This window comes from Phlebotomus papatasi, chromosome 2 (genome assembly GCF_024763615.1).
Source record: "Phlebotomus papatasi isolate M1 chromosome 2, Ppap_2.1, whole genome shotgun sequence".
Taxonomy (NCBI): domain Eukaryota; kingdom Metazoa; phylum Arthropoda; class Insecta; order Diptera; family Psychodidae; genus Phlebotomus; species Phlebotomus papatasi.
Genome location: NC_077223.1, coordinates 14,887,899 through 14,900,682, shown reverse-complemented (window position 1 = coordinate 14,900,682; position 12,784 = coordinate 14,887,899). Strand labels below are relative to the sequence as shown.

The window sequence follows — 12,784 nt, the reverse complement described above, 5'->3', positions numbered from 1 at the left end:
AAAAGTCTTATAGCTTTTTAAATTTTTTTAACCGCAATTTGAAATTCAAATGGGAACATTTCCCGAACATTTTTCACTAAGGAAGCTTTTCACGTGAGACCTATCCATGGAAATTCTAATGTATCGAGCTATAGGGTTACCACCCCTATATTACACATATTTATTCATCTCTCTTCAACCCAAAGAATTTTCATCCTTTTCCATTTAGAACTAAAGGAAAAATGACAGAAGATTGGCAATTTTGTGGATCACGCGCGCAATGGACAGAACTTATTTCGCAGTGAAGTCAAAAAGTTTATTAAAAAACGCACAAAAATCCAAAAAACTATTCTTTTTGGCTGCCTAAAGAGTGATCCTTGTGAAAAACTATGGAAATTCAGTGAAAATTGTGTGAGAAAATGGAAAAAAATCAATGATAGTTCTTCGTATTTCCTGGAAAGAACCAACAAGCAAATTGTCACGCGAGGGAGTTAGATAGTCACAGTGGAAAACGCTGGTTAGACGGTTGGTGTGTGGAAGAGTAGGACAAGTATACGCATTTACTAAGGGTGGTTTTTTCGTGGGTAGTAGCAGTATATTCTCAAATACGAAATTTTTTTAATAAAAAAAATATATAAAATGGATGTGGCACCGGTGAAATTTGGTAAGTGACCACGTTTCTAAAATGTTTCAAGAAGCAACCAACATTGAAAGGAAAATGTTATCATGGGGGGAATTGATAGGGTCTTAGAAAAACGTATCTACCTGCACCATGGTGAGATAAAATAGACGATTCATTGACAAAACGACGCACAGGGGAGGGTATGTGATTAAGTGGGGGAAATTTGGCACACTTACCTACATTTTCCTCTGCTGCATAATGTCTTCAAGAAAAGGCAGAGTGAAAAATTGCCATAAATAGATCACAGGGAATTCACTAATTCCACATACAGTATTAATAGAATTTTTAGATTTAAAATAAAACTATTTTGTATTTTTTGTACGAGTTAGGACCTTCTGCATAAGCTCCGCCTACTTGCCCCTATTGTACATTATACTCCTTTAGGAGAAATTGTGAGGTGTAAAGTTGATAATGATTTAATTAAGTGTATTTATACTGTTGAATCTTCATTTTCATGCAAGATTTTTTTAGTTTGGAACAAAACACGCCTACAACTTTATTTGTAGGAGGAGCCTAAAGAGCTCTTTTACATAGAATATAGTCTCTTATCTAGTCCAATATTCGAAACTAATTTTGTAACCTTAGGATTTTGTTCAAATTAAAAGATTGAGACGCTGAGACAACTGTTGACAATAGTAAAGCATATTAAGTCGTTAGGCAGATTTCATTTGCATATCGGCATCCTAGATTGTTTTTGGTCTTTCGTCCTTAATAACAAAATCATCATTTCTGGAGTTTTAACATTAAAACCGATCGTTTTTGGGCGTTTTTCCTAGCGCACTCGGTCAAATGACATACACGGTAAAAACTTTTGGACACTGACCAAAATATTGGAACAAGTTTTCCTTGAAACAATTTTTTTTTTTGGAATAAATTTGTACCTAGAGAAGATATTTGTTTGTTCCAAAAAGTTTTCTTTACAGTTTTGCCACGAAATATAGTTACAATTTTGTTAGAGTTTTCTTTTGGAACCGTTTTGATACGATGGAATGTCTACAAATTTGAGTTGATTTCGTTTTATACAAAATTGTTCCTGGAAGTTGGAATAGAATTTGTTGCACTGGGCTGTTTTGTTCCCACTGTCAGGAACAAGTTGGTACATTTTCTTTATAACAATATTATTCCTACATCTGTAACATATTTGTTCCAAAAATTTTCGGTGTCCGTAGACGAGGTAATTTTTGGAACGAAATTGTCACTCATATTGGAATTTTTTTGTTCCCATTGTCGGGAACAAATTCGTGTAAGTGATTTCGTCTTACAGTTAAGACCTATACTTCAGTCGAGATGGATTTCAGTTGCGAAGGTTCATAAGGAACATCAAATAAAATTCAACTTGAGAGTGTTTTATACAGAATCTCGAATTAAAAAACTGAAACCATGTAGCACGAAAATTGCCATAGATTTGGTGTCCTCCTCGCTTCGGTGATGGGTGACTCAGTGTGAGAGGATAGATACGATTTTATACTAGACGAGCTATTTTTTGGAACAAATTCGTTACTAATGTTGATTATCTTTTTGAGTCTCGTAAAATGAACAAGATTGTGCCAAAAATTATGGTGTCCGTGGACAAGCTAATTTTTGGAACAAATATGTGCCGAAATTTTTTACCGTGTACCGCGATAAAATACGATACTCAACAAGTATTTCTTGAAAAAAAAAAAAAATTAAAATTTAAACGCTGAAAAATATATTATATTCATATTTTAAGAAATTCATAAAGTTTGATAGTGACTTTGTACTATTTAAATATGTGTTAATTTTAAAAAGTTTTTTAACCGGTAAATTTGACCGGATCTTGGTAGATGTAGTCCTAAATCAAATTTTACAGGTACTTTTGGTTGGGGCCTTTTCGTGATAGGCTTCCTGAAGCAAACAATGTACTTTATTTAAGTTTTCCTAGCATAAAACACTGTATTCAATGCAGTAAAAAACTATGTTGTAAGGATGGGCTTTCAGGCTTCGCATATGGTACTCTGGCTTCGCATACTGCATATTCTTTTCCCATATTCCTTTAAGGGATTAGATAGGTCTCTCAGGTACTGCTAATGGTTCCAAAAATCCATGGTAATGGTTCCGAAAATCAGCTACTCTAAGTTACTCTTTCATATCCCAAAAGTTGGAATTTCTAAAATATTTTCGACACAATAAATTATTATCAGAAAAAGACCTATTTTTTGACTTTATGGCCTCTACACACTAGAGAAATTTATGTCCATATTGAAACAAATTCCCTACGCTTGTATAGGAGAAACTCTTCAATATGGGCATAAATTTCTCTAATGTGTAGAGGCCATTAGAGACCCATGTAACCCCTTAATCAATCTGCCCTAATAGCTATATATTTTAATAGCCAGTCTAAGTCACACTTTTCCTGAAAAAATAGGTTCGATTCATTAAAGGAACATAGAAAAAAATATGAAATGTTCGAAGCCATAATATATGCGAAGCCTGAGAGCCTTCCCCAACAATGAAATGATTTATACTATTACAGAGCTTATAATGGCTTTGCAAGATGAAGTTATAAGTAGTATTGCCTGATGTAAATAGGCTAATATAAAGCCATATGACGATCAATGCTCAAAAATGAATTCCCACATCTAACAACTTCAGATTTGGTCATATCAAACACTAATAAAGGGAAAATGGACCAATTATTTTAGTCATTTTCCTCTGTAATAAAGATTGAGAACGATCTTAGCGGTTCGTAATGAATTCAGTATGAGAGTGTAGGGTCTAGTAAGCAAGTCTCCCCGGTTCGATTCTGTTCTAGGTCATTAAAAAATGTCTACTCCTCAAGATTAAGATTCAAAAGAAAACAACAAAACCGAATCTCTACTCAATTTCAGGTATTGATGACGAAGGTCGGAGAAAGCCTAGGATAAGCTCGATGGGGCGATCAGCTGCCCTCGAGCAGGCATACGTACACGATGTCTATGAAATTTGCAACGAAGTTGTAAGTCCTCTACGACCGCGTGTTACCCAATTCCTAACATCTTTGGAGCCTGGATCGCTTGTATGTGATGTAGGTTGTGGGAATGGTCGCTATCTCACTCCTACAAATTCCTTTATCTACTCCATTGGGATCGATCGGTGTCATAGATTGTCTCAAGCAGCTAGGAGTCGAGGCAATGAGGTCAATTTACTATTTTCTTTATAATATTAATAAACTTCTATCAAGGCAATATTTTTTTCAGGTGGCTCTGTGTGACAATCTTGAACTTCCCTTTCGCAGTGAATCCTTCGACGCTGTACTGTCTCTGGCCGTTGTGCATCACTTTGCCACAAAAGACAGACGCGTAGAGGCTATTAGAGAAATCGCTAGAGTTCTACGAATTGGAGGTCGTGCTATCATCACAGTTTGGGCTCTTGAACAACGTAATCGACGATTTGAGTCCCAAGACATTCTCATCCCTTGGCAATTATCCAGTGCAGCTTCTGCATCAGATGATGATGACGATGATGACTTTTTACCCCCTTATAGCGCGTACTCTGAGGACTCTGCTACTAACTCTAGTCGCTCAGCTGGTGATGGTGATAGTTCCAGTCTTTCTTCGTCTTCCCCAGTTGAATCATGCTGCATTTTTATGCGACGTGCCATCCAGAAACTTGCTAGTGGTAAGAAACACTCGTGGTTCTTAGATAGTATTAACGCCAAGGACAATAAGCTCACCACGGGTTGGGACGTGGAGGATGCCAAAAATCTGCCAATTGAACTGCGACGCTTAGAGGATTTTGACGACCTAGCCGAACCACCTATATTCCGTCTTGATCCATTGGCTGAGGTCTTGCCATCCCCTTCGCCGGTTGAACAACCATCAACCGCTGGATTGTGTCCTCCAACTCGAATTCTCAAAAAACAGGCGAGCTTGAACGAGGACCTAATGCCTGAGAGTCGACAGCGAGATCGTGATGGTGTCCGACGACGAATTCAGAAACAGGCCTCTCTCAATGAATCATTTCTGTGCCGATCGCTGTCGAAGAGACTCCAACTCTTAGGACATGGACTGGGTGGTGCTTTAAGAAGCTCTACTGAAGGCCTAGAACGTGCTACCAAGACTAGCCTTGGTAAAATCATCAAGACAATGTCTAGCAATGGACGTCATGAATTAACACGCTCAACCGGTGCTAATTTAATTCATACATCTTCCGAAGATGCAGATGCACCCCCAGCAGCTGTTGCCCAGTTACTCAATGACACATCGGAGCAACCACCCGCTAAGCACACTCATGAAAGTGGATCAGGTAAGCATACCAGATTAATGTTCTATACGTTCTCATTAGAAGATTTAACAAAAAAATCTTTAAATTTTGCAAAGATTCATCCAAGGAGAGTAGCCTACAGAGTGATACAAGCGTCGAATCTGAAGATAGTTTCGCCTCTGTGATCTTTGTGCCCAATGCTGAGTTAAAAGTAGACCCATCTCCACCACCAATACAGTCACCGGCACCAAAATTCGATGCCTTTATTTTACCAGAAGCTACGCAGTCACCAGTCACAAGTGCACCACCACAACGCCCGCCACTGAGTCCTGCTGCTACAACTAAGAAGCCCCCAATGCCTTTTATTTACGAGGAAACTCGTCAATGTGCTCAAGAAGACGACGAAAAACGTAGACTGATTGATCGAGTATTGGTAAAAGGAAAACTGGATACCAAGGCGAGAATGAGTAAGTTACAACCAAATCTATCAACCTAAATTTATCAATGCAGAAGAATTGTAATGAAAGCTAGTCTCCCTGTCTTCCGTTAAACACTTCGTTGGGGAAGTACAAGGCTTACAAGAACAAAGCAACCGTATAACCAACCTCGCTTAGTGCTGTACTAAGTAACTGTATAACTTAAGAGAATTGGTCCTCACTTGTGGCCTCTGGGAAAAATGGGGATGAACGTCTGCTTCCTTTGACCATCTACCGATAACCCTGAACTCTTGCGAATTGTTCAAGGATCGAAACGGAATAAGCGAAGCTATCCGATAGTGTATGGTCATCGATCACAAAAGAAAGGGATACAACAAGTAGACTGATTTTCAGTTCTGGCAGGAGAACTACTAAAAATTTTGTGTAGTGCGCTGTTTCCTAAACATCTTCCTGTTATAGCTCCCCGCCTCTTTTCGTGATTTTGCATCACACACCGTTGAGTTCCGCTTGCTTCGATTTGATCTTCGCATACCCTTATACGCAACCAGATCTTAGAATAGATCGCCAAGGACAAACGTTCTTGTCAAATATTCGAGAAAATTGAACTCTCCCATTACTGCTGATGATATAGTAATCGGGGAACAAGTGCAAAGTGGGGTTTGCTGTATAAGTGCGTGCTGTATAGACTCTTCTTCAACGTATTGTTTTTGGAGCCTCTACATTGCTGTCTTAATAAATCTTTTAGAATCAATCGATTCTAAGAAACAAAAAGTAAATAAGGTTATGATTCCCCCGATACTACATTTCTACAATTTTGTTTATTACAACCTTCACTACGAGTTTTCTTTTAAAGAAAATTCACATTATTGTACATCAAACAGTGTGTAGAAATTTTCAAGACCTTTCCAACAATAATAAATTTTCCGTGATTGGCGTGAGCGTTTAGTTGTAAATTCGTAACATATCTCTTAATTTTAATAGATCTTCAAGACCGCCATTTTGGTTTTCTCTTGTAAGCAAATCCGTGATACTGAAACGAAACTTCAGATTACATTGGGGGCGATTCCTTGTAGGAACCGCTGCACCCAAGTCTCCTTGTGGGCCCATTATGTATCCTCAAACTTTAGTATTAAGTACTGTTATATCCGATCTGTGAATTTTTAAGGACGGAGGCCTTTAAGACAATCACGTAGATGAACGTTTTGACTACCAAATATTTCTTCAGAACGATCAACGTTTCTTCTAATGATCTACTCCCTACCGAGATCCAACTTAAACAGACTCTCATTACTAAACCTCTCTAAGGTATCCCCCTCCAAGGAAAAGGAGTAACTCACCCGGTAATACTAGGAATGCTCTTATTATGAGAAATCGGCGCCGTTTTATTGATTAAAGCTTATTAATGAGGCACCTATGATATTAGTCGAAATACCAACGGGGGTTTAACGATTTTGAAGAAGCTAGTGCTAACAGTACTTTGAAGTTCTCCATATTTCAGTTGATCTTAATAGATATTATATTTTACGGTATTACAGAAGCCTACTTCAGCTCTCGAACTACCAGCCTGGATATTTATAATCCGGAGACAGATGATCTCGAGAGTGACTCAACAGAACCATCATCTCCGGATTCAGTAGATAGTGTTGTAAGTGCTCTAAAACTAGATGAAGCTGTCTGTAGTCTTAGTCTGAACAGAGAGACAAGAGAGACTGTTGTTCGAGAAACAGCGCCTGAATCAAAAGTAGAGGTCGTCGAAAAACCCGAAGTAATACAGGATACGCCGGAAAAATCAAAAGAAGAGGATGATTTGGCTTCTAGGCAATTTCTAGTAGATTATGCTGATCGATTGACAGAAAAATTACTGAAGGATGTCAATGGAAAGTTAGCAGCTCAAAATTTTTCAATAGAAACAGATTCAGCTGCCGAATGCACAACTTCATGTGCACCATCAAGCCGAATTTCACCACGAGAATTTACTCTGACGCTTAATACAGGTATGTCCTGTATTTTTTTAAATGTCCTTCTGGTAATATTATTGAAGTTTAATTTCTATTTTTAAGGTGTCAATAGCGTGAGTGGACCACAAAGTTCAGAATCTGTGATGAATCGCGAACGAATTGGAGTAAAAAGCACTCGTCCAGCAAAAGTTACTGGTGGTGCAAAGTCAAAGACTGGTCAGAGAAGTGGCTTCTCTCTGGAATTCCGAACAGAAACAGCGGAAGAAAAAAGGGGCACAGACCTAGATGCAGCATCCGTAGGTGGATCTGCAACTCATCATCGCTACTACCACGTTTTTCGAGAGGGTGAACTAGAAGCATTAATCAATCATCATGTAACCAGTCTCCACATAGTCTCATCTTACTATGAGCGAGCTTCGTGGTGTGTTGTAGCCGAAAAAGTTCAAGTGTGGACAATTTAGGGTGAATTACTGAGGATACTTTACGGTAAGTGTGATTTTTTTTTGAGAAATACTGATTTTTTTAAATACAGAATAGAGAGAGCATATAAATTTACGTTTTTCTTTTAAATTACGTATAAAAAATGATTGTATTTTTGCCAAAGAACAATAATTTTTGTTTTGTAAACATGTTTTCAAAACTGCTTATAGGAGTGAGAGAGACGACTAGATTTAGATCTCTTTCACTCTTAATGAAATGCCAAAAAGATGTTTACAGAATAAAAATTATTGTGTGCTGGACACATAATGCCCAACGCACAATAACTTTTGTTTTGTAAACATGTTTTTGATATTTCAATGAGAGTGAATGAAACAAAGATCTAGTCATCTCCTTCGCTCTTATAGGGAATTTTGAAAACATGTTTTCAAAATTTACCATGAGTATGAGATGACTAGATCTATGTTTCATTCACTCTCTTTGAAATGTAAAAAAGCATGATTACTAAACAAAAGCTATTGTGCGTTGGACACATAATGCCAAACGCACAATAACTTTTGTCAACATATTTTTTCCATTTCTATGAGAGTGAGTGAGACAGGCAGTTCCGAAAACATGTTTACTGAACAAAATTAATTGTGTGCTGGGCATTATGCCCAACGCACAATAACTTGTGTTTATTAAACATGTTTTTGACATTTCAATGAGAGTGACTGAGATCTAGATCTAGTCATCTCGCTCATTCTCATGGAAAATTTTGAAAACACGTTTACAAAAAAAAGTCATTGTGCGCTGGGCATTATGCCCAACGTGCCCAACGCACAATAACTTTTGTTTGTAAATATGATTTCAAAATTTACTATGAGAGAAATCGAGATAACTAGATCTCTGTTTCATTCACTCTCATTGAAATGTCAAAAACATGTTTACAAAATAAAAGTTATTGTGCGCTGGGTATTAGCTACCACAGATATTCTCGATGTCAACTTGGTAGATTCCTTGACGTTTTTTTGTTCGATAAAATAAATCTACAGAAATCCTAAACCGCTTTTAATTTTCGTAATAATTTTTTATTATATTTTTCAGACATCGAGGACATGAATCTATAGAAAGAAAAGAACATTATCCCTCGATTATGGGACTTAGAAATCTTAACCATTACCCACATGTATTTAAATATTTAATCCAATAAAACATTTATGAAATTAAATATTTAATTACCTATGGAAAATGCATTTACTGTAAAAAATTATTAAGATATGTAAGACCTACAGGAAGAATCGTATGTAAATGATTTCAATTGATCTGGAATAATAATTATGAAACGAAAAATAAATTAGACACTCAATAAAATAGTTGGAAATGGGCGAAAAAAAAACGGAGGATAACTCACAGCAGGTAACATATCCTTTTCTGAAAACACGAAATAATTTATAAGCGTCGAAGTATATTTATAGGAATACTAAATGAACTTTTCACTGTCGTAGCAACAAAATAAACAAAGAAAACAAAAAGTTTCACAGCAGCAAAAAATATTGATTACAACCAGAAAAAATAATAATCTCTTTTCTTTTCTATAAATGTTAAAATATTTAAAAATAATGAGGCATATCAATGGATAACATTATAACAAATCATTGCTATGACCAATACGAAACGAGAGGAAGTGCCAGTAAAAGATACAACTCTTAAGCGCAGCTGATATAAACGAATTAACTAAGTAATTAAAATATTATATATAAAAAAATGCAAAATTAATGGAAAGACATGAATTCATAATTCTTCAATTTAGAACAAAAAAAATTATATTTCATTCTGAAGAAAATAATCCAAGAGCGCCATAGTGAATAATTTTCTGTGAAATGTTTGTGCAGTATTTAAAATAGTAATAATAAAATCTATTATAAGAATTTCTTTTGTATATGAAAATTTCTGATTTTGTCCTGAATTGTGCATTGCAACGATTGCAACTGATAAAATATAAAATAATTTGTTATTGCTCGAAAATCAAAAGGTTACAAGGGAGTATATTTTGGTAGAATTTTGAAAATTTTGATTTTTCCGATGTCACTATGACTGTTTGGTCGTTGGCAAAGTTAGAGGTCAATCAGTTAGAGATAGCGACTTTGCATTTTTAGGGTACCGCTCGAGCTGACCTTAGCATCATAAATATTACCTTCAATACGCTTATTTAACCAATTCTTTCCACTGTTTTTTTGATATTTCAAAAATACATAGATTTTTTCATATTTTTTTAAGAAATATTTAGCCCTCGAAATGGTTTTAAAGTTAAAATAAATAAGACTCTATGGAATGCCTATTTCTCATCTGATTGGGTAAGTAAAGGATTCATCTGAAGCAATTGTGAATCAGTTCTTAAAAACAATCATTAATTCCATTAATTCTTTGTCACAATTTTTTGTAGGGGAGACTGGGGCAAAACTAACCAGCAAATAAAATTTTTCATCATGTATTATTCTCAAAAAGATTAGTATCAGGCTTATAAATATTTTAAAGAATAAGAAAGCAGGTGTTTACTTCGATTAAATTATGGTTTCCTCAATATTCCTTGTAAGCCAAACTATAACATTCCAAAATTTAATACCGTGCGTGACTAATTTTGCCCCAGTCTCCCTTACACTCGCGCTAATAAATCTTTTCGATTTAATTAAATGGTTAAAATAGTTTATTAATCAGTAAACTTACAAAAGAGACACAGTGGTAAAAGTGGAAAACTTGTTTGAACGATTAGGTTGGCATTCATAAAACTGGAAACATAATTTTCTGGTTTTCATGCAAAAAGTGATAAATTAAAGTCAAGAAATAAAATAATTTTATAATTTCTGAAAATGTAACATTGGAGCAGTGATATTTATTATATATATAGAAATTAAATTCACCACACGGGTAATGAGATAACCGGACAGTGGAAGAGGAAGACCAAATATGGAGTCAAACAGACTATTCTGCAAACCAAATTTGGCGGTAAAAAATAAGGTAATAAAAATGTATGTAAAGAACCTGTACTCTTTGATCCTGGTCCTAAACTCCTAATAAAATTTTAGGCTGATTCTTTAAGCAGCCTGAGCCTAATTGAAGCCTAGCATTCATTTCTGAAAACCCATATCAATTTAGTCGGGAACTTAGTTCTTGCTTGGAGATCGTAATACGCACGCCCCTGGCAAATTTCCTGAAATTTGAAGCCGCTTTTTCATATTTCGATTTAAATTTATATGGGAATTTTTGCACTCGCGACCGTTACGCTAAATATCTAAAAAGTGAAAAGTTTTTCCGTATTATGAGATACCTTTCCGTATGGACGGAGGGATAAATATACTAAATTTTTGTTTAATACATTTTTTCCTCGAAGCACTGTGACCTGAGTCCGAGATCAATTTAGGAAATTGGCTTCTAATAGCTCCATATAAAAAAAAATTGACTTGCCACATGCTTGGTAATACGTATGTACAGGAACTAGAACACCCAGAACACCCTACTTGGGAAGCGAAGAACCTGAGAAAAGTACAAAGATCCAGAAACACACGAGGAGCCCTAGAAATCTTTATACATAGAACGATTTAGGAACCCACGACGAATGTTTGAATACCTTTGGTGGCGTTTAGGTTATATGTTCAGCAAAGTTCCCGAAGAACTCAAAATCCTAAATTGCAAACAATTTTATTGGTACTTTCTGAATCTACTAATGTGTGGTGACTGGTAACCCCAACTGAGGCCACCTTGTTGCATTGGATCCAGTTGATTTGTTTCCTCAATTACACTATTTTTTTTTTGAGTTGCTACACTTTTTATTAAGGAAGATTGTTACACTGCCCAATGGCATGGGCTAGGTTTACACAGTGACTGAACCAACCTCTTGAATCTAGCTACCCTTTTTATACTAAAATCTATTCTAATCTAATTCTATTCGACATTATTTCCCATGGGAAGGTGTCCAATTAGTGATTCAGAACGAACCTCTAGATAACGATCGTCTGGAGACGATCGTTAAGTGCCTATTAAAATATCCAACTATCCACTTTCGCTATCTCTAGAGTTTTCTCCAACACTTTCTATTTCTATATCCTTAAGAAAGGGGGTGCTTAATTAAGATGACCGAGGATCACAACTTTTTGATCGTTTGCCATCCTTGTCCCCATTTCTTTTCAGGATTTTATGGCTTTCTTGGCGCGAGCTCTAATTTTGCGACCGTCTCGAAGAGAAAGTAATCTTAAAAGCTTTGTCACCATAGATCACCCACTTTACGATTTTTCCAGGAATAGAGGGTGCCTTTATTTGCTTAAGCCAACAAATGCACCCCCTTTTTGGTCACTCATATCTCGCCCATCGTGATTTTACGAACACCTGCCTAATGGCTTTAATGTGTTACTTTGTCTCTGGACTATAAATTTCGTAAGGACTAATTGGATAGAAAAACTCTCGCAGCGCTAGACATGATCTATCATGTCCCTTCTTGATATTTCACGAAAGAACCAGCGCGATCATGAATATTTGAAAACCGAGTTGTGATGCACAAAATGCGTCACAACAAATGGATTACAGTAGACTCTCACTCAATCGGCTCTTTTTCAATCGGGCGACAAATTTTGTTGACAATTTTCACGTTTAATTAGGAAGCTAATTCTCTCAAATTCGCTGGAGTTCTTCCTATTTTATCGTGATTCTTTATAATTGAGCGCTTTTTGTGGAATTTACAAAGGCTTTGACGCCCAATTCTATCGCTAAACCGGATGACATTTTGCCCCATATTCCCAATTGAGAGAGAGTTTGCTGTTAAGAAATTAGCACAATAAGCACATTAAGAAGTTAAGGCATATGGTTAACCCTTAGCGAAGTCCGTATAAGAAATTCATAAGGAGCGCTTAGGAACCTTAAGACCCTTAAGATCGTCTTCAGACTAGAGGTTTAGCCTAGTTTCCGAAGGTGTCAAAAGCCTCTAAATAGCAACCAACTTAATTTGTTCTTCAAATAGTCCATTTCTAAGTCAAAATTTTCCAAAAAATTTCGACTGATAACTCTTTCGTCTCTTTTGGGTCTCTGAGTACCCAAAGCAGCATATGAATGTGCTG

General features: G+C 36.2%; 1 protein-coding gene across 1 annotated transcript; it reads left to right on the top strand.

Annotated features, from left to right (window-relative positions):
* The first annotated feature begins 242 nt into the window (after positions 1-242).
* LOC129802718 (uncharacterized) lies at positions 243-9,604 on the top strand. The gene is made up of 7 exons (XM_055848753.1): positions 243-643; positions 3,511-3,797; positions 3,859-4,906; positions 4,981-5,331; positions 6,837-7,295; positions 7,362-7,745; positions 8,784-9,604. The coding sequence occupies exons 1-6, from the start codon at positions 619-621 to the stop codon at positions 7,718-7,720; spliced, it is 2,529 nt and encodes an 842-aa protein (XP_055704728.1). The 5' UTR covers positions 243-618; the 3' UTR covers positions 7,721-7,745; positions 8,784-9,604.
* Positions 9,605-12,784: the final 3,180 nt, after the last annotated feature.

Bases quoted from the DNA above. Each gene is read 5' to 3' on its own strand.
- LOC129802718 (XM_055848753.1), top strand. From the start codon at position 619: ATGGATGTGGCACCGGTGAAATTTG. The intron at 644-3,510 runs GTAAGTGACCAC...ACTCAATTTCAG, and splicing joins TGTGGCACCGGTGAAATTTG to GTATTGATGACGAAGGTCGG. The intron at 7,296-7,361 runs GTATGTCCTGTA...TCTATTTTTAAG, and splicing joins TACTCTGACGCTTAATACAG to GTGTCAATAGCGTGAGTGGA.